This window comes from Oncorhynchus keta, chromosome 34, assembly GCF_023373465.1.
Source record: "Oncorhynchus keta strain PuntledgeMale-10-30-2019 chromosome 34, Oket_V2, whole genome shotgun sequence".
Lineage (NCBI taxonomy): Eukaryota > Metazoa > Chordata > Actinopteri > Salmoniformes > Salmonidae > Oncorhynchus > Oncorhynchus keta.
This window is the reverse complement of record NC_068454.1, coordinates 12,188,126-12,213,559: the sequence shown is the minus strand read 5'-3', so window position 1 is coordinate 12,213,559 and position 25,434 is coordinate 12,188,126. Positions and strand designations below refer to the sequence as shown.

The 25,434-nt window shown below is 41.5% G+C and overlaps 1 protein-coding gene across 1 annotated transcript; it reads right to left on the bottom strand.

The window, feature by feature from the left end:
• Positions 1-3,727: 3,727 nt before the first annotated feature.
• Positions 3,728-24,372, bottom strand: zgc:92313 (uncharacterized protein LOC436869 homolog). Its single transcript, XM_035749356.2, has 6 exons — positions 23,966-24,372; positions 22,062-22,174; positions 21,811-21,890; positions 6,395-6,666; positions 4,601-4,761; positions 3,728-4,516 (listed from the first exon to the last, which is right to left on the bottom strand). Exons 1-6 carry the CDS (start codon positions 24,012-24,014, stop codon positions 4,259-4,261), a joined length of 933 nt encoding a protein of 310 aa, XP_035605249.1. The 5' UTR covers positions 24,015-24,372; the 3' UTR covers positions 3,728-4,258.
• Between the last annotated feature and the right edge of the window lie 1,062 nt (positions 24,373-25,434).

Sequence of the window (25,434 nt, the reverse complement as noted above, 5' to 3'; positions counted from 1 at the left end):
ATTGTAAAGCGTTTCCTTGGTGTTACAAAAAGGTGTTCCTAGTGTATAAGATTTTATCCTCAACAAAAATATGAACACAACATGTAAAGTGTTGGTCCTATATTTCATGTGCTGAAATGAAAGATCCCAGAAACTTTGCATATGCACAAAAAGCTTATTTCTCTCAAATGTGGTGCACAAATTTGTTGACATCACTGTTCGTGAGCATTTCCCCATTACCAAGATAATCCATTCACCTGACAGGTGTGGATATCAAGAAGCTGATTAAACAGCAGGTGCACCTTGTGCTGGGGACAACAGGCCACTATAAATGTGCAGTTGTCACACAATGCCACAGATGTCAGAAGTTGAGGGAGCGAGTAATTGGCATGCTGACTGCAGGAATGTCCACCAGAGCTGTTGCATGTTCATTTCTCTTCCATACGCCGCCTCCAATGTAATTTTATATAATTTGGCAGTACGTCCAGCAAGCCTCACAACTGCAGAGCATGTGTAACCACACCAGCCCAGGGCCTCCACATCCAGCCTTTCAACTGGAGTATCGTCTGAGACTAGCCAGCCGGACAGCTGATGAAACTGTGGTTTTGCATAACCAAAGAATTTTCACACAAACTTTAAGAAACCATCTCGGGGGAAGTTAATCTGCTCGTCGTGCTGACCAGGGTCTTGAGCTGATTGCAGTTCTGCGTCGTAACACAGTTGGCAACTACAGTTTGCAAATACTCACCTTCACTGGCATGCTGGAAAAGTGTGCTCTTCGTGGATGAATCCTGGTTTCAACTGTACCGGGAAGATGGCAGATGTGTGGGCGAGCGGTTTGCTGATGTCAACATTGTGAACAGAGTGCCCCATGGTGGTGGTGGGGTTATGGTATGGGCAGGCATACGCTACGGACAACAAACACAATTGCATTTTATCGATGGCAGTTAGAACGCACAGAGATCCTGAGGCCCATTGTCGTGCCATTCATCCACTGCCATCACCTCATTATAATGCACAGCCCCATGTAGCAAGGGGAAATGCTCACTAACAGAAAGCTGAAAATGTCCCAGTTCGTCCATGGCCTGCATATTCACCAGACATGTCATCCATTGAGAATGTTTGGGATGCTCTGGATCAATGTGTTCCAGTTCCAACCAATATCCAGGAACTTCGCACAGCCATTGAAGAGGAGTGGGACAACATTCCACAGGCCACAATCAACAACTCTATGTGAAGGAGATGTCGCGTTGCATGAGGCAAATGGTGATCACACCAGACACTGAGTGGTTTTCTGATCCACGCCCCTACCCTTTTTATCTGTATTTCCAGTCATGTCATCTATAGACTAGGGCCTAATACATTTTATTTAATTGACTGATTTCCTTATATGAACTAAGTCAGTAAAATCTTTGAAATTGTTGGGTTTATATTTTTGTTCAGTGTATTTTATTTTTCTAAACAATACACACAAACATCACACAAGCATCAACCCCTGACTAGACCCACATGCTCACACCCCCCATCTCCAGCACCTGCATCACTCTCCGCCACATGGCCTCAAACACCACCATTTTGTTGCTCTCCGTCGCCCAGACGTTCAACGTTGAGATAAAGCATTTTACCTTTCCAGTGTGTTAACGATGGAGGATTGGTTGATTTCCAGTATGATTTTTTTTCAAGATTGACGAGAAAAGTATCATTCAACCCATCGGGTATCTCACAGCACCCTCATATTCCATGTCTTGAAATACGCAGGCAGAGATTAAAAGTACATTTTATATTGTAATACCTCTGACAGCCAACTTTGACTCCACCCATAACTTTGACTCCACCCATAACTTTGACTCCACCCATAACTTTGACTCCACCCATAACTTTGACTCCACCCATAACTTTGACTCCACCCATAACTTTGACTCCATAACATTCCCAGAAGACATGGGTTATTGAGTCATTGTTAGTTTTACACTTAAGACATGACTCTACCGTTGTGCTGTAGAATTTGTGAACTTTGTCTCTTCTATAATAAATTCTATACATTAGTTTATACTGGATTAAGCATATATTTTAGTTTTCTGTAATTTAGTTAGTTATGTTCCCTCCTGCCAATATCAGTTATTTTTCTTGGTTCCAATAGTTTACACTTTATATACAAACAAAAGCATGTGGACGCCCGTTCAAATTAGTGGATTTGGCTATTTCAGCCACACCCGTTGCTGAGAGGTTTATAAACTCGACACACAGCCATGCGATCTCCATAGACAAACATTGACAGTAGAATGGCCTTACTGAAGAGCTCAGTGACTTTCAACATCGCACCGTCATAGGATGCCACCTTTCCAACAAGTCAGTTCGTCAAATGTCTGCCCTGCTGGAGCTGGCCCGGTCAACTGTAAGCGCTGTTATTGTGAAGTGGAAACATCTAGGAGACGTTTCCACTTCAGCCCGGAAGTGGTAGGCCACACAAGCTCACAGAATTGGACCGCTGAGTGCGTCCAAAAATTATGTACTCGGTTGCAACACTCACTACCGAGTTCTAAACTGCCTCTGGAAGCAACGTCAGCACAAGAACTGTTTGTCGGGAGCTTCATGAAATGGGTTTCCATGGCCAAGCAGCCACACACAACCCTAAGATCACCATGCGCATTGCCAAGCATTGGCTGGAGTGGTGTAAAGACTAATCTGGGTTTGGCGGGTGCCAGGATAACGCTACCTGCCCCAATGCATAGGTGCCAACTGTAAAGTTTGGTAGAGGAGGAATAATGGTCTGGGGCTGTTTTTCATGATTCGGGCTTGGCCACTTAGTTCCAGTGAAGGGAAATCTTAACGCTACAGTATACAATGACATCCAAGACAATTCTGTGCTTTCAACTTTGTGGCAACAGATTGCAGAAGGCCCTTTCCTGTTTCAGCATGACAGTACCCCCGTGCACAAAGCAAGGTCCATACAGAAATGGTTTGTTGAGATCGGTGTGGAAGAACTTGACTGGCCTGCACAGAGCCGGACCTCAACCCCATCGAACACCTTTGGAATAAATTGGAACGCCGGCTGCGAGCCAGGCCTAATCGCCCAACATCAATGCAGACCTCACAAATGCCCTTGTGGCTAAATGGAACTAAGTCCCCGCATCAACGTTCCAACATCTAGTAGAAAGCCTTCCCAGAAGAATGGAGGCTGTTGTAGCAACAAAAGGGGGGACCAACTCCATATTAATGCCCATGAATTTGGAATGAGATGGTCGACGAGCAGGTGTCCACACACTACATGTCCAAAAGTAGCAGACTTGGATGAGTTAGGGTGGGTAATGAAGAAAATGGGGGGGATAAATTGTATAGTAGCCCATCTTTCATTAGCAGTTGCAATAAACAAGAAGAGGAATAGCTTCCAACTTATATTTTGCCCATGTCGGGATTTAAAGCTCTGTAGCTCCAGGAAGCAGCCCCAATCTGTAGGACACCTCAATAATATTGTAAATGGTTCATTAATTGGCAGAGTCACCGTATTAATGTCCTCCTGTTCCATAAGCAATATAATCAAGTCCAATACTGAGCCATAAGTAATGTTCCTTGTACCCACTTGAGGTATCATTGTCTTATGCTGAGGTCTGCGTGATTGTGCATGTGTGAATATTGAGCAAATCATAAATGGGTTGCTTAAGCATTCAAACAGGGCCCAGGTGACAGGAGGAGAACAAAGACAATGGAGATTCTAGAACACATGTAAGTGACAGTTCTTATAAATTACTGACATTTGTAATCATTTTATTTACATTCATTCAAAATTATAAGAAACTTGAAGCTACATGACATGTTAAAATGTGCTAAAATAGATCGACAAACATGGCTTTGCATTTCATTAGTTCTAAATACCCATAATATCACTTTTATCTGCTGATTAGCGATATCTTGTATATTCAGAATCACTTGAATTTGTTAGGAGTTGCATATACATATCATTAAAACGCAGTATAGTTTGCCACCACAGGTTCAGCCCTTTCCTTTAAAGCGAAATTCCTTTGAAATTTGACACATTTACCTGGTTTTACACGCATCTTGAACCAGAAAAGGCGGAATTTCTGCTTACGTGGGAAATAAGTGGTCATATTTTGAGTCAGTTTGGTCAAAAAGTTTTGGCATGTTATTAATATGGTACATCAAAAAATTAAGCAGAATATGACCTAAAACAGTCATCTACTACAGCCAAGTTAAGTTTAAAAGCAGGTTCATGTCAAATTACATAGAATGTCCCTTTAAGATCTGGCTCTTTTAGGAAGCCCTATCTTAGCAGCTGGCCCATCAGTAAAGTGGCCAGGGAGCTAGCCAGCACTGTCAGGGTGCTGGCCCAGTTGGGACCGGCCCGGCCGTACAGACTGATCTCTGGTATGTTGCTTTGGATGAAGCTGGAGAAGGTGGACACCTTGGCGTAGACGCCGGGGTTGTTGGCATGGGCACATCCCAGGCCAAAACTCACCACCCCAGCCTGCACCCAGGTTCCGTTCACCATCTGGCAGACCAGGGGTCCTCCAGAGTCCCCCTGTGGAGAAAGAGGGAGATGGGTGAGAAGTAAGAAAAAGCCCACGTTAGTCTACTATTACACACACAGGTGAGGCGAGCATACCTGACAGGAGTCCTTGCCCCCCTCCTGATAACCGGCACACATCATGTCAGAACGGATGTCCACTTTCTCCGATGGGTTAAGGTCGTACATCATCTGACAGGAAGACGACGAGATGATTGGCACCTGCACTTGCTGCAGTGTTCCCACTCCACTCAGAGGGACTGAAAGACGGCCAGAGAAGTTGAGGCAGAGTGAGTAGGTAGGTCAAATAAAAGGAGCGAGAATGCCTACACCAGCCATTCATTTGGGTTGCGGGTTCACAATTGTACATTTCCTGAGATTTCTGCCGAGCAAGGAGGGGAATTTATTTACACACAATCAAAACTTAGGACACCTACTCATTCAAAGGGGTTTTCTTTATTTGTACCATTTCCTACATTGTAGAATAGTGAAAACATCAAAACTATGAAATAACATATGGAATCATGTAGTAACCAACAAAATAATAATAAATCATATTTTATATTTGAGATTCTTCAAAGTAGCCACCCTTTGCCTTCACGACAGCTTTGCACTCAAACAGCTTCATGAGGTAGTCACCTGGAATGCATTTCAATTAACAGGTGTGCCTTGTTAAGTTAAGAAATTCCAGAAATTAATGTGTTTGAGACAATCAGTTGTGTTATGGCAAGAACAACTCATAAGCAAAGAGAAACAGTCCAATACTTTAAGACATGGTCAGTCAATGTGAAAACTGGCTCTAATGAGGACCGCCACAGGAAAGGAAGACTCCGAGTTACCTCTGCTGCAGAGAATAAGTTCATTAGACTTACTAACCTCAAATTGCAGCCCAAATAAATGATTCAGAGTTCAAGTAACAGACACCTCAACATCAACTGTTCAGAGGTGACTGTGAAGCTGGCCTTCATCTTCGAATTGCTGCAACAAAACCACTAAAGGACACCACTAAGAAGACTTGCTTGGGCCAAAACACACAAGCAATGGACATTAGACCGGTGGAAATCTGTCCAAATTAAGAGATTTTTGGTTCCAACCACCATGTCTTTGTGAGACAAGGAGTAGGTGAACGGATGATATCTGCATGTGTGGGGTTCCCACCGAAGAATGGTGGTGGTGTGATGGTATTTTGCTGTTGACACGGTCACCGATTTATTTAGAATTCAAGGCACACTTAACCAGCATGGCTACCACAGCATTCTGCAGCGATACGCCATCCCATCTGGTTTGCACTTAGTGGGACTATCATTTGTTTTTTAACAGGATAATGACCAAACACATCTCCAGGCTGTGTAAGGGCTATTTGACCAAGAAGGAGTGATGAGTGCTGCATCAGATGACCTCGCCTCCAGTCACCCAACCTCAACCCAATTGAGATGGTTTGGAGATAGAACGCTGGGTTAAGGAAAAGCAGCCAACAAGTGCTCAGCATTTGTGTTAATTCCTTCAAGACTGTTGGAAAAGCATTCCAGGTGAAGCTGGTTGAGAGAATGCCAAGAGTGTGCAAAGCTGTTAAGGCAAAGGGTGGCTGCTTTGAATAATATATTGATTTGTTTAACTTTTGGTTACTACATGATTCCATGGTTGTTACTTCCTAGTGTTGAGGCCTTCACTATTATTCTACAATGTAGAAAAGTGTAAAACTAAAAACCCTTATGAGAAGCTGTGAGTCAGTCACCGTGACAGGCTTAGACTACCGCATATGGAAGATACTGACAGATAGTCCTCCCATGAGTGAGAGTTGACCACTGTGACAGTCCACTGAGTCAAAGAGGTTGAGGCTCCTTTTAGTGGAAGTTAGATTGTCTCTATATACGTAATGCCTTATTCTCTTACCACCGTCGCGGATGTTTCCCCAGCCTGTGATGTAGCAGGGAAGGTCCCCGGGGAACAGTGTCCCGGCGTCAGGAAGACAAACAGGATGGACATACGCCGACCAGACGATGGATCTCTGCAGCTTCACCAAGGCCATGTCCTGTCCCAAACTTGGGTCAGAGTAGCCGGACGGGATCACGACGCGCTCCACGAGGTACGATATCTCGTTAGGGTTCCAGCTGTTGAGCCGGTGACGGCCAACATAGAGGGTGTAGCCCGACACATCGAACAGACTGGGAGAGGAGAGAGTTGCAACACCTTACAGCTAACAACTGAAATGCATCTTCATCCCCCCCCATATTGCAAAACACAGCTTAGCCTTTTGTTAATCCACCTGTCGACTCAGATTTTGAAATTATGCTTGACAGCGAAAGCAATCCAAGTGTTTGTGTAAGTTTATCGATAGTGTACATAATGTTATACTATGCATTAAGTAGCGAGGTCACGAAAATCAGAAAATAAATTAAATTAACCGTTTACCTTTGATGATCGTCAGATGTTCACTCACGAGACTCAGTTACACAACAAATGTTCCTTTTGTTCCGTAAAGATAATATTTATACCCAAAATAACGACGTTTGTTTGTAGTGTTCAGAAATCCACAGGAAAGAGCGGTCACGACAACGCAGATGTATATTCCAAATAATATCCATAATGTCCACAGAAACATGTCAAACGTTTTTTATAATCAATCCTCAAGTTGTTTTTAAAATATATATTCGATAATATATCAACAGAGTGTGTAGCTTTTTCAATAACAGCGGGAGAAACAATGGCCGCTTTACTCAGTTGCGCAAAACTCAGAGCCCCCACCTATCTACTCACGCAATGTGATCCTTCACGCTCATTTTTCAAAATAAAAGCCTGAAACTATGTCTAAAGACTTGACACCTTAGGAAAGCCATAGAAAAAGGAATCTGGTTGATATCCCTTTAAATGGAGGATAGGCATGCATAGGAACAGAGAGGTTTCAAAATAAAGAGGCACTTCCTGATTGGATTTTCCTCAGGCAATATCAGTTCTGTTATACACAGACAATATTTTTACAGTTTTGGAAACGTGTGTTTTCTATCCTAATATGACAATTATATTCATATTCTAGTATCTGGGGCTGAGAAATAGGCAGTTTCAAATGGGTACATTTTTTAGCCAAAAATGAAAATACTGCCCCCTAAACGCAAAAGGTTAACTAGGCAAGTCAGTTAAGAACACATTCTTATTTTCAATGACGGCTTAGGAAAGGTGAGTTAACTGCCTTGTTCAGGGGCAGAACGACAGCTTTTCAACTTGTCGGCTCAGGGGATTCAATCTTGCAACCTTACAGTTAACTAGTCCAACGCAATAACCTGCCTCTCTCTCATTGCACTCCACAAGGAGACTGCCCGTTACGCGAATGCAGTAAGCCAAGGTAAGTTGCTAGCTAGCATTAAACTTATCTTATAAAAACAATCATAATCACTAGTTAACTACACATGGTTATTTGATATCACTAGATATTATCTAGCGTGTCCTGCGTGACATAATCTGACTGAGCAAACAAGTATCTAAGTATCTGATTGAGCGGTGGTAGGCAGAAGCAGGCGCGTAAACATTAATTCAAACAGCACTTGTGCGCTTTGACAGCAGCTCTTCGTTGTGGGTCAAGCTTTGCGCTGTTTATGACTTCAAGCCTATCAACTCCCGAGATGAGGCTTGTGTAACCGAAGTGAAGTGGCTAGCTAGTTGGCGCACGCTAATAGCGTTTAAAACGTCACTCGCTCTGAGCCTTCTAGTAGTTGTTCCCCTTGTTCTGCATGGGTAACGCTGCTTCGATGGTGGCCGTTGTCGTTGTGTTGCTGGTTCGAGCCCAGGGAGGAGCGAGGAGAGGGACGGAAGCTATACTGTTACACTGGCAATACTAAAGTGCCTATAAGAACATCCAATAGTCAAAGGTTAATGAGATACAAATGGTATAGAGGGAAATAGTCCTATAATAACTACAACCTAAAAATGTCTTACCTTCTTGCGACTAGCAATCCCGGATCCGGGAGCGTAATCATAGCCTCAAACGAATTAGCATAACGCAGCGGACATAAATACCCCTAGAAACTTTTCCTATTCATGAAAATCGCAAATTAAATATATTCAAACAAGCTTAGCCTTTTGTTAATCACACTCATCTCAGATTTTCAAAATATGCGTTACAGCCAACGCTAGACAAGCATTTGTGTAAGTTTATCATGGCATAATGCGATGCAAGGCTCTACTGGCAGCAGGCAACATTTTCACAAAAATAAGAAAAGCAACCAAGTTAAAAAAAATTTACCTTTGAAGAACTTCAGATGTTTTCACTCAGGAGACTCCCAGTTAGATAGCAAATGTTCCATTTTTCCAAAAATATTATTTTTCTAGGTGAAATAGCTCCCGTTTGTTCATCATGCTTGGCTGAGAAATCGACCGGAAAATGCTACCACTACAACGCCAAACTTTTTTCCAAATAAGCTCCATAATAAAAATCGACAGAAACACAGCATACGTTGTTTAGGATCAATCCTCAATGTGTTTTTAACATATATATTCAGTAATATATCCGTCGAGGCAATTGGTTTCTCATAAGAAGCGATTGGAAAAATGGCTACCTCAGTATTTTACGCAAGATTTTCTGCGGGAGACACCATGTGACCACTTGCTAAATATGGTCCCTTTACGGCTATTCTTCAACGGAAATGCGCTAAAAGACATCACAATGCTGTAGACACCTTGGGGAATACGTAGAAAACGTAAGCTCATTCGTAGCTCATTCACAGCCATATAAGGAGTCATTGGCATGAGGCGGTTTCAAAAAATGCGGCACTTCCTGGTTGGATTTATCTGGGTTTCGCCTGTAACATCAGTTCTGTTACACTCACAGACAATATCTTTGCAGTGTTGGAAACGTCAGTGTTTTCTATCCAAAGCTGTCAATTATATGCATAGTCAAGCACTTTTGTGACAAAATATCTTGTTTAAAATGGGAACGTTTTTCATCCAAAAATTAAAATAGCACCCCCTAACACCAAGAGGGTATTACCTGGGAATATTGAAGACTCATGTTAAAAGGAACCCCCAGCTTTCATATGTTCTCACGTTCTGAGCAAGGAACTGAAACGTTAGCTTTCTTACATAATGCACTTTTACTTTCTTCTCCAACACTTTGTTTTTGCATTATTTAAACCAAATTGAACATGTTTCATTATTTATGAGGCTAAATTGATTTTATTGATGTAATATATTAAGTTTTCATTCAGTATTGTTGTAATTGTCATTATTACATTTTTTTTCATATAAAAATCTATCTATATATAGACCTCTCAAAAATAAAAGGGAACACTTAAACACCACAATGTAATTCCAAGTCAATCACACTTCTGTGAAATCAAACTGTCCACTTAGGAAAAAACACTGACAATAAATTTCACATGCTGTTGTGCAAATGGAATAGACAACGGTTGGAAATAGGCAATTAGCAAGACACCCCCAATAAAGGGGTGGTTCTATAGGGGGTGACCACAGACCACTTCTCAGTTCCTATGCTTCCTAGCTGATGTTTGTCACTTTTGAATGCTGGCAGTGCTTTCACTCTAGTGGTAGCATGAGACGGAGTCTACAACCCACACAAGTGGCTCGGGTAGTGCAGCTCATTCAGGATGGCACATCAATGCGAGCTGTGGCAAGAAGGTTTGTTGTGTCTGTCAGCGTAATGTCCAGAGCATGGAGGCGCTACCAGGAGACAGGCCAGTACATCAGGAGACGTGGAAGAGGCAGTAGGAGGGCAACAACCCAGCAGCAGGACCGCTACCGCCGCCATTGTGCAAGGAGGAGCAGGAGGAGCACTGCCAGAGCCCTGCAAAATGACCTCCAGCAGGCCACAAATGTGCATGTGTCTGCTCAAACGGTCAGAAACAGACTCCATGAGGGTGGTATGAGGGCCCGACGTCCATAGGTGGGGGTTGTGCTTACAGCCCAACACCGTGTAGGACATTTGGCATTTGCCAGAGAACACCAAGTTTGGCAAATTCGCCACTGGCGCCCTGTGCTCTTCACAGATGAAAACAGGTTCACACTGAGCACATGTGAGAGTCTGGAGACACCGTGGAGAACGTTCTGCTGCCTGCAACATCCTCCAGCATGACCGGTTTGGCGGTGGGTCAGTCAGGGTGTGGGGTGGAATTTCTTTGGGGGGCCGCACAGCCCTCCATGTGCTCGCCAGAGTTAGCCTGACTGCCATTAGGTACCGAGATGAGATCCTCGGACCCCGTGTGAGACCATATGCTAGTGCGGTTGGCCCTGGGTTCATCCTAAAGCAAGACCATGCTAGACATCATGTGGCTGGAGTGTGTCAGCAGTTCCTGCAAGAGGAAGGCATTGATGCTATGGACTGGCCCGCCCGTTCCCCAGACCTGAATCCAATTGAGCACATCATGTCTCGCTCCATCCACCAACGCCACTTTGCACCACAGACTGTCCAGGAGTTGGTGGATGCTTTAGTCCAGGTCTGGGAGGAGATCCCTCAGGAGATCATCCGCCACCTCATCAGGAGCATGCCCAGGCGTTGTAGGGAGGTCATACAGGCACGTGGAGGCCACACACACACACTACTGAGCCTAATTTTGAGGACATAACATCAAAGTTGGATCAGCCTGTAGTGTGGTATTCCACTTTAATTTTGAGTGTCACTCCAAATCCAGACCTCCATGGGTTGATACATTTGATTTCCATTGATAATTTGTGTGTTTGTTGTCAGCACATTCAACTATGTAAAGAAAAGTATTTAATAAGAATATTTCATTCATTCAGATCTAGAATGTGTTATTTTAGTGTTCCCTAGAATGTGTTATTTTAGTGTTCCCTTTATTATTTTGAGAACTTGTTCTCAGTATATATATATATATATATATATATATATTTTTTTTTTTTTTTTTTTTTTTTTTTTTTTTAAACGTTTTTTAAAAGTTTAAAATAAAAAATAAAGAAATTTAAATTGGCCGATCGGTATCAGCTTTTCCGGTCCTCCAATAAATCGGTATCGGCGTTTAAAAAATCATAATCTGTCGACCTCTAGTGGAGAGTATGTACCCACTTATTTTTCATTGGGCATTGCATATAATCACTTCATAATCCCCAATGATACGTATCAGTGTCGTGGAGGTTTACAAAATAACTAATTAGGGCTTTTGGAACAGATTGGAATGTTTAGCGTACATTTTTTATCAACTATTTCTTCACATTTTAAGCGTGGCAATGTACACAGCAGTACTTCCTAAATGCAATTTGCAGGAACAGTTGTAAATAGCTAACTGCACATGCAAGCAGGACAGAGATGGAAATAACAGTTTGAAAGAGGGGGGATTTAAAGATGCATCAACTATCATGGGAGCTAATATTAGAATAATGCCTTTGGCAGCTAGACAAAGAAAGAAAAAGCATATGCATTCTCCTGTTCTTTGGTTAAGTCTTTAAAAAAAAAACACTTACCTCCACGTTTCTATGGTGGGATTTTGTCTATAGGCTGCTTTGAAGCTAGGTAAGACTTGCCTCATAATATGAAGGGAAACGTCCAGGTTACAAACAATTAAGTTACAGGAAAAATAGTGATGCTAATAAAAATCGGTCCGTCTTCGGGAGAACCTTTACATTAAAAGTGGTAACTAGATACAAAAGTAGTCTATGCCTACCTATCAGAATGATATCATTATTATTTGCATCAATCCAGAGGCCATTTATTTTGCTCATGTGCGACATTAACGCCACTAAATCAACACTTGAATTTGAAAAAAAAGGGTAACTTACACCTAGATTTTTCCCAACCTCAAAAGTAGTCTCCTGATGTGGTTTAAGCATTGCAATGGACATAGAAAACAATGTGTAAAAAAAATATGAAACTTGAATTTCTGACTCAGTTTCAATAGTAAGCCTACTGCACAGTACAGCTTTGGTTGGCCTGACTGAAAGACCAATATGGGATTTATGATTGTAGGTCATTAACAGCGCATTCGGAAAGGATTCAGACGGCTTCCCCTTTTCCACATTTTGTTACGTTACAGCCTTATTCTAAAATGGATTAAAATGTTTATTTTTTTTACTCACAATAACAATGACAAAGTGAATGCAGGTATTTAGAAATGTTAGCAAATGTAGAATTGTTTTATTTATTTTTTTTAACTTACTTACAAAACTATTCAGACCCTTTGCTATGATTCTCAAAATGCCATGGTCACTGACAGAGCTCCAGAGCTCCTCTGTGGAGATGGGAGAACCTCTTAGAGTGGCCAGACAGAAGCCACTCGCTAAAAGGCACCCGACAGCATGCTTGGGAGTGTTCCAAAGGCACCAAAATGTCTCTGACCATGAGAAGCCAGGTTCTCTGGTCAGATGAAACCAAGATTGAACTCTTTGGCCTGAATGCCAAGTGTCACATCTGGAATAAACCTGCCTCCATCCCTACGAAGCATGAATCATGCTGTGGGGATGTTTTTCAGCAGGAGAGACTAGTCCGGATCGAGGGAAAAATGAACGGCGCAAAGTACAGCGAGATCAGAGAGAACCTGCTCCAGACACTCGGGACCTCAGACTGGGGCGAAGGTTCACCTTCCAACAGGACAACGACCCTAAGCACACAGCCAAGACAATGCAGGAGTGGCTTCGTGACAAGTCTCTGAATGCCCTTTAGTGGCCCAGCCGGAGCCGGGACTTGAAACCAATCGAACACCTCTGGAGAGACATGAAAATAGCTGTGCAGCAACACTTCCCATCCAACCTGACAGATCTTTTGAGAATCTGCAGAAAAGAACAGGAGAAACAACCCAAATATAGGTGTGCCAAGCTTTTAGCGTAATACCTAAGACTCGAGGCTGTAATCACTGCCAAAAGATGCTTCAAAGTACTGAGTAAATGGCCTGAATATTCATGTAAATGTGATATCAGTTCATTTACAAACATTTCTAAAAAGCAGTTTTTGCTTTGTACATTTAAAAAATAAAAAAAACTTGAATTTTTAAATAATCACAGTTGAAGTCAGAAGTTTACAAACAGCTTAGACAAATACATTTAAACTATGTTTCACAATTCCTGACATGCAATCCTAGTAAAAATTCCCTGTCTTAGGTCAATTTGGATTACCACTATTTTAAGAATGTGAAATGTTAGAATAATAGTAGAGAATGATTTATTTCAGCTTTTATTTATTTCATCACATTCCCAGTTGGTCAGAAGTTGACACACTCAAATAGTATTTGGTAGCATTGCCTTTAAATTGTTCAACTTGGGTCAAACAAGCTTCCCACAATATGTTGGGTGAATTTTGGCCCATTCCTCCTGACAGAGTTGGTGTAACATTCAGGTTTGTAGGTCTCCTTGCTCACACATGCTTTTTCAGTTCTGCCCACAAATGTATGAGATTGAGGTCAGGGCTTTGTGATGGCCACTCCAGTACCTTGACTTTGTTGTCCTTAAGCCATTTTGCCACAACTTTGGAAGTATGCTTGGGGTCATTGTCCATTTGGAAGACCCATTTGTGACCAAGCTTGAACTTCCTGACTGATGTCTTGAGATGTTGCTTCAATATATCCACAATTTTCCTCCTTCATGATGCCATCTATTTTGTGAAGTGCACCAGTCCCTCCTGCAGCAAAAAGCACCCCCACAACATGCTACCACCCCCGCACTTCTTGATTGGGATGGTGTTCTTCAGCTTGCAAGCCTCCCCATTTTTCCTCCAAAAATAGTCATTATTGCCAAACAGTTCTAATTTTGTTTCATCAGACCAGAGGACATTACTCGAAAAAGTATGATCTATGTCCCCATGCGCAGTTGCAAACCTTAGTCTGGCTTTTATATGGCGGTGTTGGAGCAATGGCTTCTTCCTTGGTGAGCGGCCTTTCAGGTTATGTCGATGACGGACTTAATATAATAATAATAATAATAATAATAATAATAATAATAGCCATTTAGCGGACGCTTTTATCCAAAGCGACTTACAATCATGTGTGCATACATTCTACGTATGGGTGGTCCCGGGAATCGAACCCACTACCCTGGCGTTACAAGCGCCATGCTCTACCAACTGAGCTACAGAAGGACTTGTTTTACTGTGGACATAAATACTTTGTACCCGTTTCCTCCAGCAGCTTCACAAGGTCCTTTGCTCTTCCAGGATTGATTTGCACTTTTCGCACCAAAGTACGTTCATCTCTAGGAGACAGAACGCGTCTCCTTCCTGAGCGGTGTGACGGCTGCGTGGTCCCATGGTGTTTATACTTGCGTACCATTGTTTGTACAGATGAACGTGGTACCTTCAGGCGTTTGGAAATTGCTCCCAAGGATGAACGAGACATGGAGGTCTACAATTTTTTTTCTGATGTCTTGGCAGATTTCTTTTGATTTTCCCATGATGTCAAGCAAAGAGGTACTGAGTTTGAAGGTAGGCCTTGAAATACAGCAACACCTCCAATAGGCTAATTCACAATTTCAGTCAGAAGCCATGACATTTTCTAAGCTGTTTAAAAGGCACAGTCAACTTAGTGTATGTAAACTTACTTGCGTCATGCACAAAGTAGATGTCCTAACCGACTTGCCAAAACTATTGGTTTGTTAACAAGAAATTTGTAGAGTGGTTGAAAAACAAGTTAATGACTCCACCCTAAGTGTATGTAAACTTCCGACTAAAACTGTAACCTTTAACTAGTCAAGTCAGTTAAGAACAAAATCTTAATAAAAATGAGGGCCTACATTATGGGGCATTGTGTGTAGATGGGGGGGGGTGAAGCATTTAATCCATTTTAGAATAAGGCTGTAATCTAACTAAATGTGGCAAAAGAGAAGGGGACTGAATACTATCTGAAAGCACTGTGTGTCACTGTTTCTCATAGGAATTCACACAGGGCGCCTTTCATTCACCAGGCGGGCAGTTTGGAAAAATGTTAACAAAATTTGAGTCTACCCACGTCTCCAGCACTGGGTACAGCCAACTCGTCAAAAAGAATACTCCAATATGTAGGCTTAACTGTATAGATGTTTCTTCCCCCATCACTAGCAGTGAGTAATGTTCCCTTTAAGCTACAGCTTAAACTTGAACTTCCTAGAGTTTTCCCACCTTAGTTAACACCGTCAATATTCCCCTTTACTGTGGGACTTTGTGATCGAATCAACACAATTAGCCACTTTCAAAGCAACATACCGAAAAACATGCAAGAGATTTTGTTGTAGGCAGGACACATTAGAGTAGGATTCTATTGCATTGATAGGCACGACTCAGACCCGTACTCTACACAGACCGGTACGCTGTAACCAATCAGAGCTGCAGTAGACCTGTATGCAAATTGACCATCGCCATATGGATCTGTGCCGTTCACTGATCTGGACTGTGTTTACAGCATGAGCGGTTGTGAGTAGATGCGCTTGTTTTGAGATCAAAGCGAGAGCTGCATGTAGCCACTTGTGCACATTTCTTCATATAATTTGCTAGTTAGTTGTTACCCCAGTTATAGATCAATGGGGGAGTGGTTACTTCCTACAAGAGCAGAAAACATGTACATTTCTAGACATCTTTGAAAAGTGAGTCAGGTAAAGAGGCAGTGTTGTATTTTAAAACAGGCTTGAAAAAGCTAAATAGCCAATAGGCATAATTTGTCTGATTCTCTGTAATAATGGTATGAGAAAAATATATTTTATTTTGTGAAGTGGGTTCTTGCATCAAACATTCAGTTTTTCCCTGTCTAAAGGACAAGTGGATAAACAGGTTAATATCAAGCCCTGCATGTTTTTTTCATAAGTCTCATGAAATGTACATTGAACACCACACGGTGGCTGCTACTGTAGGCTGACTGATAGAACTGCTATTTCTGTGTAAAAATGTTATGGGATGCATTTTCTCCATTGTTTATGACGGTAGGCCACTGTTATGCCTACATTATGATCACGAAGCCACAGCCTACTTGACCACAGTCAAACTAACTTAAAGTAGGTACAGCCTCAAGTGTTCACAGTAAACACACTGGAATTTTCACAACTTTCAAGTTCACACTCAGCAGACCTGCAATTTGCTCAGTGCCTGCCTGCACCCACCCACCCACCACACACTGCTGCCTATTATATATCCTATGGTCTTGTCACTTCACCCCTGCCTTTATGTGCATAGTTGCCTCTACCTCGGCTCGTACCCCTGCACATCGACTCGGTACTTCCTGTATATGGCCATGGTATTGTCACTCGTTATTCACTGTATTTATTCCTTGTGTCACTAGTCTAAAAAATATTGAATTCTGCATTGTTTGAAAATGACCCTTAAGTAAGCATTTCACTGTTAGTCTACACGTGTTGGTTTATGAAGCTTGTGACAAATACAATTTGATTTGACCTTTCCCTTCGCTTTTGGACTTCAGTGCACAACAGCTGTGTGACCAGGCGCAAAAACTTCGAAGCCAAACCTTCATACCATAACCGCTAAACAGCTTACATAGTTGTCACCATATTAACATTATAGTCAAACTCTGCGTTTTTAAATCCACAATCCAATCCAGGTGTAAAAATCACACAGTACAGTGTGGCCTAAAACAAGCAGTTACACCGACAGGCCCCGGTGGCAATACATTTATTAAACCGTAAGCTTACCTTGACTTGAAAAAGTTGCAGTGTTGGCTAGCCTTAGCATGCTAGCTAACAAATAGCATTCCTCTCCGAGTCAGGTTGCTGAAGAAGCCAAAGTAGTTGCATTAGCTAAGTGGAAAGTAAACTAAGAAAAATATATACACAATGAAATTTTGCTCTGCTGCTTCTCCTTAAACTAAGAAATTCCTTTGTTCAACTATCAGGGTTCTACACTAACTTTTTCCACAGGTGGAACCAACAGATGATTTGGTCACACCAATCATTGATAATGACCTGGCCCCAGTCCCATAATGTGCCTGCATGCCATACAGAACCAGGTAAATAATAACTAGCCAACTTTTGAATTAGCACACCCTTGTGTTCAAGATTTCAAAGTGCCCCGTGTTATTTTCTGTGCAATCTTCTAGAGGGTAGAATTTGAAAGGAAAAAAATTATACTTGATTCCAAAATTATACCACTATTGAGTTTTTCACTCTAAATTTCTTTTTTACGTGTGGAGCTTCACTCAAATTTTTTTTTTTAAATAATGTAATAGAACAATGTTTTTAAGTCCACAACGATGCTTAAACCACATTGAGGGACCATTTGAGGTCTGGGGAAGAAAAAAAAAATAGAAATGTAAACTTTCGTATAATCACCTCTTAATTCAAATGTGCACCAGCTATACAGGTGTGGCTGTCACTAGCAAACTAGTGATGGAGTTGTCAAAACTAAAAATGTCCACTGGATTGATGCATAATCATCCTGCCAGGGAGGCATAAGCAACTTTGTAGTTAGCCTAATTGTTATCAGGGAGATAAAGGTATCATTAGCGTCGCTAACAGTTACACAATGAGATCGACACACTGACAAAACATTAACACCCACTGTTTCCATGACAGACTGACCAGGTGAAAGCTATGATCCCTTATTGATGTCACTTGTTAAATCCACTTCAAATCAGTGTAGATGAAGGGGAGGAGACAGGTTAAAGAAGGATTTTTAATCCTCGTGACAACAGACATGGATTGTGTATGTGTGCCATTCAGTGTATGAATGAGCAAGACAAAAGATTTAAGTGCCTTTGAACGGGGTGTGGTAGTAGATGCCAGGTGCACCGGTTTGTGTCAAGAACCGCAATGCTGCTGGTTTTTAACCCTCAGTTTCCTGTGTGTTAATACACACAAATTGAGGCTGTTCTGGGGACAAACAGGGCAGGGGTGCATCCTGTTTCCATTGATTATCCTTGAGATGTTTCTACAACTTAGAGTCCACCTGTGGTAAATTCAATTGAATGAACATGATTTGGGAAGGCTATTTTAGGCCCCAAAGTTGACAGTTAATGTTAGAGCAAAAACCAAGCCATGAGGTCAACGGAATTGTCCGTAGACTTCCGAGAAAGGATTGTGTCGAAGCACAGATCTTGGAAGGGTACCAAAATATTTATGCAGCATTGAAGGTCCAAGAACACAATGACCTTCATCATTCTTAAATGGAAGAAGTTTGGAACCAACCAAGACGCTTCTTCGAGCTGGCTGCCCAGCCAAACTGAGCAATCGGGGGAGAAGGGCCTTGGTCAGCGAGGTGACCAAGAACCCAATGGTCACTGACAGAGCTCCAGAGTTCCTCTGTGGAGATGGGAGAATCTTCCAGAAGGACAACCATCTCTGTAGCGCTCCACCAATCAGGCATTTATGGTGGAGTGGCCAGACTGAAGCCACTCCTCAGTACGTCTGGAGGAAACCTTGCACCATATGTACAGGGAAGCATGGTGGTGGCAGCATCATCATCATCATTCTGTGGGGATATTTTTCAGCAGCAGGGACTGGGAGTCAGGATCGAGGGAAAGACGAATGGAGCAAAGTACAGAGATCCTTGATGAAAACCTGCTCCGGAGTGCTCAGGACCTCAGACTGGGACGAAGGTTCATAAGCACACAGCCAAGACAACGCAGGATTGGCTTCAGGACAAGTCTATGAATGTCCTTTAGTGGCCCAGCCAGAGCCCGGACTTGAACCCTAACTAACATCTCTGGAGACCTGAAAATAGCTGTGCAGCAACTCTCCCCATCCAACCGGACAGAGCTTGAAAGGACCTGCAGAGAAGAATGGGAGAAACAACCCAAATACAGGTGTGCCAAGCTTGTGGTGTCATACCCAAGAAGACTCAAGGCTGTAATTGCTGCCGTAATTGCTGCCAAAGGTGCTTCAAGAAAGTCCAGAGTAAAGGGTCTGAATACTTATGTAAATGTGATCACCTAATTTTTTATTAATTTGCAAACATTACTAAACCTGTTTCTGGTGTCGATTGAAGTAATAAAACAATTTAATCAATTTCAGAATAAGGCCTTAACATAAAATGTGGATAAAGTCAAGGGGGTCTGAATACACTTTATACAGTGCATTCGGAAAGTATGTGGACACCCCTTTAAATTAGTGGATTTGGCAATTTCAGCCACACCCCTTGCTGACAGGTGTATTAAAATACAATATAAATCAGGCACACAGCCATGTAATCTCCATAGACAAACATTGGTAGCAGAATGGCCTTACAGAAGAGCTAAGTGACTTTCAATGTAGCACTGTCATAGGATGCCACCTTTCCAACAAGTCAGTGAATCAAATTTCTGCCCTGCTAGAGCTGCACGGTCAACTTTAAGTGCTGTTATTGTGAAGTGGAAACGTCTAGGAGCAACCATAGCTCAGCCGCGAAGTGGTAGGCCACACAAGCTCACAGAATGGGACCGCCAAGTGTTGAAGCTCGTAACGCTTTCAAATCGCCTGTCATTGGTTGCAACAGTCACTAGAATTCCAAACTGCCTCTGGAAGTAACGTCAGCACAAGCACAGTTCGTCGGGTGCTTCATGAAATGGGTTTCCTGACAATGATATCTGGCACACAAGCCTAAGATCACCAACGCGCAATGCCAAGCGTCAGCTGGAGCAGTGTTAAACTCACTGCCATTGAAGCAGTGAAAACACATTTGGCATGATGAATCATGCTTCACTATCTGGCAGTCCGACCGACAAATCTGGGTTTGGCGAATGCCAGGAAAACGCTACCTTCCCGAATGCATAGTTTGGTGAAGGAGGAAATAATGGTCTGGGCTAGGCCCCTTAGTTCCAGTGAAGGGAAATCTTAACGCAACAGCATGCAATGAATCCTAGACAATTCTGTGCTTCCAACATTGTGGGAACAGTTTGCTGAAGGCCCTTTCCTGTTTCAGCATGACAGTGCCCCCGTGCACAAAATGAGGTCCATACAGAAATGGTTTGTCGAGATCTTTGTGGAAGAACTTGACTGGCCTGCAGAGCCCTGACCTCAACTCCATCGAACACCTTTGGGATGAATTGGAACGCCGACTGCGAGCCAGGCATAATCGCCCAACCTCTTGTGGCTGAATGAAAGCAAGTCCCCGCAGCAATATTCCAACATCTAGTGGAAAGCCTTCCCAGAAGAGGGGAGGCTGTTAAAGCAACAATGGGGGACCAACTCCCTATTAATTCCCATGATTTTGGAATGTGAAGTTAGACGAGCGGTCCTTCTGTAGCTCAGTTGGTAGAGCATGGCGCTTGTAACGCCAGGGTAGTGGGTTCGATCCCCGGGACCACCCATACGTAGAATGTATGCACACATGACTGTAAGTCGCTTTGGATAAAAGCGTCTGCTAAATGGCATATATTATTATTATATTATATATACGAGCAGGTGTCCACATACTTTGTCATGTAGTGTATGTCTGAAACATGTATTTTTTTTATTTAACGAGGCAAATCGGTTAAGAACTAATTCTTATTTACAATGACTGCTTATTATAAATAAATACATTTAAATATTTATGATGAAACACAGACAAGAATAATGTGGGCATTGCCTGACTAAATAGACAGCAAGCTAGACAGTCTTGCCATTTGAGATTTGAGAGTTATTGTATCATGTTTTAAAATGAGAAAGCAACCAAAAGCCAGGTTCCCCTTCTAATGGAACACTTTGTATTGAAAACCAATTTGAAACCAACATTTGATTTTGTGTTGCTCACAACCGCACATGATTTCACCGAAACAAGAGCATCAGACTAGCCCAACACCTTTCAATGTTTAAAGTAGGCTATTCCATGACAGTTGAATTTGCAATGAGCCATACAGTTAAGTCTTATTAACTTTTTAAATACCTGGTTTGCATACCTATTCTTGCCATAGCATTTACAGGTAGATATTATTTGAAACATCTTTCCTACCACTATCGGTCTCCATGCAACAACCAGCAATTTAAAGCTGCGCACTCGATGCCCGAAAGATAATCGAGGTTATACGTGTGCGACAATTAAATCGACATAAAAGATGGATACCCAAAGTTGTTTATTTTATTTTTTTAATCAATTATGTAGCCGAGATTAAAAATAGCATTATAATATTTTTGATCACTTACCCTAGCAGCCATCTTAGGGGGATGATAAACTGTCCCAGAGCGTTTTCAAAAACTCCCCGGTATGTCAAGCCTTAACACAAACAGACAGGGGTATTTCCCGTGCCATCGTCACCTCTTCCCGAAAGTTGGTATATTTTTGGTCAATTGCACATTACTGTTTGAGGCTACTGTAGACCATTGCAAAACAGTGTTTTAATCCGTTATTTGGTTACATGTGAATATATTTAATATAGTTATATCTAAAAAAAGGATAGCTTTAATGTTATACTTTTGTTTTCATGTAAATTCACTGAGTAGGGTGGTCCTCCCCTTCCTCCTCTGAGGAGCCTCCACTGGTAGACACTTACTTTGGGAAGCAGTGGGCAGCAGACAGTACCCAGTCCTTAGTGATGATGGTGCCTCCACAGATATGGCCATCCTTCGCTGTCTAAAGACCAAGAGGGGGAAAGAGGTAGAGAGGTTGAGGTGAATCATCAAAACAGGTCTTTATTCCCCTCTCTCTCAGCAGGTCAGCATGATGACCAACACACACTAAAACCAGACAAACAAGTCTTCATGCATTTTGTTGATTCCATATCTTGACTCTGTGCTACCTTACCTGAATATCCACTTGCCATGGCCATGCCCCCATTGATGCATCTACTCCTCCCACAATCCTGTTTCCCATGGGTGGTTGACCACACTCTTCCTGAGCATGACAAACCATGACACCTGAGAACAGTAGGCGAAATGGGAATTAGACCAGTGTAGAAAGAACGCAATTGTCATACTTGAGAAAGTAAAGACACCTTAATAGAAAATGACTTGAGTAAAAGTCACCTAGTAAAATACTACTTGAGTAAACATCACAAAGTATGTTTTAAAATATCAAAAGTATAAGTATAAATCATTTCAAAATCCTTATGTTAAGCAAACCAGATGGCACCATTTTTGTTATACAGATAGCCAGAGGCACACTCATACATAATTTACAAATGAAGAATTTGTCTTTAGTGATTCTGCTAGATCAGAGGCAGTAGGGATGACCAGATGTTCGCTTGATAACTGTGTGACTAACAATGACTAACAATTTTAGGTGTTAGGGAAAGTGTATGACGTAAAAAGTACCTTATTTTCTTTAGGAATGTAGTTTAGTAAAAGTTGTCCAACATATAATTAGTCAAGTCAAATTCAGATACTCAAAACAATTACTTATGTAGTACTTTAAAGTATACCATTACCAAACATTATAGCTTTGAAACTGCAGTCGACTGGTATTTTGGACCCAGTATTTGCAGCATATTGCAGTTATACTGCACTCTGACTGCCATATTTTTTTGTCAGAGTTTTTACTTAAGTACTTTACACCACTTAGCAGGACAAGGAAATTGTCTAAATCACACACTTATCAAGAGAACATCCCTGGTCATCCCTACTGCCTCTGATATGGCAGAATCACAAAAGACAAATTCTTCATTTGTAAATTATGTATGAGTGTGCCTCTGGCTATCTGCAAATGACAAAAAAAAAGTTTTTTTAAATTGCCTTTTGGTTTGTTAAATATAAGGAATTGGAAATGTACACTTTTGATACTTAAGTATATTTAATCTGCTCTTTTGCACACCAGTATCTCTACCTGCACATGACCATCTGATCATTTATCACTCCAGTGTTAATCTGCAAAATTGTAATTATTCGCCTACCTCCTCATGCCTTTTGCACACAATGTATAGACTTTACTTGTTTAAAAAAAAATAGTGTTATTGACTTGTTTATTGTTTACTCCATGTGTAACTCTGTGTTGTTGTCTGTTCACACTGCTATGCTTTATCTTGGCCAGGTCGCAGTTGTAAATGAGAATTTGTTCTCAACTAGCCTACCTGGTTAAATAAAGGTTAAATAAATAATAAATAAAAATCAGCAATTACATGTACTTTTGATACTTAGGTAAATGTAAAACCAAATACTCTTACTCAAGTAGTATTTTACTGGGTGACTTTCACTTTTGTCATATTCTGTTAAGGTGTTTTTTACTTTGACTCAAGTATGACAGTTGGGTACTTTTTCCACCACTGCCTTTACATTGATACATATGCCTACGTGAGTACGCTGTCGATTAGGGCTGGCCTAGGCCCAAAGTGCATATGCTAAATTTGATCAAATAACCACAAACAGAACCGTCGTTATGTTACGAAATTTAGTATCGGCACTGTTCTTCAAGTAGATGTTTTCGTGAAATTCTTAGTGGAAATTGTTAAAACATAATCATTGTGCATAGTTGCATGGTTCGCTTAACTTTGCAATCGAAGTGTTAGACACATTTAAAGTAAAACATCTAAGTATCAGCGTCACTCCTGCCGTGGAAATGCCGTAGGCAAATGTTGCCGGAGTAGCCAAAACAAAGGTACCCAAATACAGGTCTATATTTCCTTTACAACCCGCAAATTAGTCGATTGAAATTACACACAACTGACCTACTTCATTGACATGACTAGGTTATAGCATAAAGACGTGAAAACTCACCTGTGAAACACCAAAGAATTCTAACATAAAAGTCTGAATTCGGTATCATTTTCGAGGGACACGCGAATTTCAGGTAGCCCCAAACTTCCCCCAAAAAACGGTAGTATTCTTGAGAAGTCTTGTGTTCTAAATCAAATCGTCCGTACAGCAGCTAATTTTAACTGAAATCCACTTTCCACAATAGCGGTGTTGAAATCCTTCAGTGCGTGTGAATGGTTAAAAATCCGTATGAAAATGTGTACAAATTAAATGTCTACAAAATGCATGCCTTGCGAAAACAAAGAGAACAATACGATTACTGACAACCTCTTGGTTTATGCCTCCATTTAATACAAGGTTAGGAGAACCAGACCTGTGGACCACGTTCGTCAGAAAATCTCTAACGCTGGAACAGGCATTTGATTGTCCCATTCGTTTATCACGTGAGCAACGCACCTGTGATCCTACAGGGGAAGGTGTGGCAGGGGGTGTATTCCTTACGCCTATTCTGTTGCAAAAATGTTTGCAATATAAATCGTTTATTCCAAACGGAAAACGTTTTGCAACAAAAAACGAGAGTTTCTTTTGGACAAATTCAGGTAGGTCTCCTGTATTCTGACCCCGAGTTGGCTCTAGAAAATGTATCCTCAATATTATTCCTCTGGCAGATAAACACACCCATTTTAAACAATTCAGAGTCAAAGATAGTTCAGAAGAAAACCAAGGGTTTGATCTATCTGAGCTCATTCAGATGAGGTAGCTCATCATTAACTAGCTCATCAATATGATTTGTAAAAGACAGCTTTTCATCTATCCAGATGCCCAGATATTTGTAAGGAGGGACATGATCAATATTGACACCATCCAAAGTACATATGCTTAAATCATCAGAGTTATTTTTATGCTCTCTAGAGAACAACTTATACTTAGTTTTACCTTTATTCAATACTAATTCCAGGTCAAGAAAGTTTTTCTGTTGTACAATGAAGGCAGGCTGTAGTTCAGATAGAGCCTGGTCAACCGTGGGACAATAGCATACACAACAATATCATCGATCACCACATTCTTTTGGAGAGATTGGAAACCCAAATTGGTCTACACGGACATGTTCTGGCCTGGTTTAGATCTTATCTGTCGGAAAGATATCAGTTTGTCTCTGTGAATGGTTTGTCCTCTGAGAAATCAACTGTAAATTTCGGTGTTCCTCAAGGTTCCGTTTTAGGACCACTATTGTTTTCACCATATATTTTACCTCTTGGGGATGTTATTCGAAAACATAATGTTAACTTTCACTGCTATGCGGATGACACACAGCTGTACATTTCAATGAAACATGGTGAAGCCCCAAAATTGCCCTCGCTAGAAGCATGTGTTTCAGACATAAGGAAGTGGATGCCTGCAAACTTTCTACTATTAAACTCGGACAAAACAGAGATGCTTGTTCTAGGTCCCAAGAAACAAAGAGATCTTCTGTTGAATCTGACAATTAA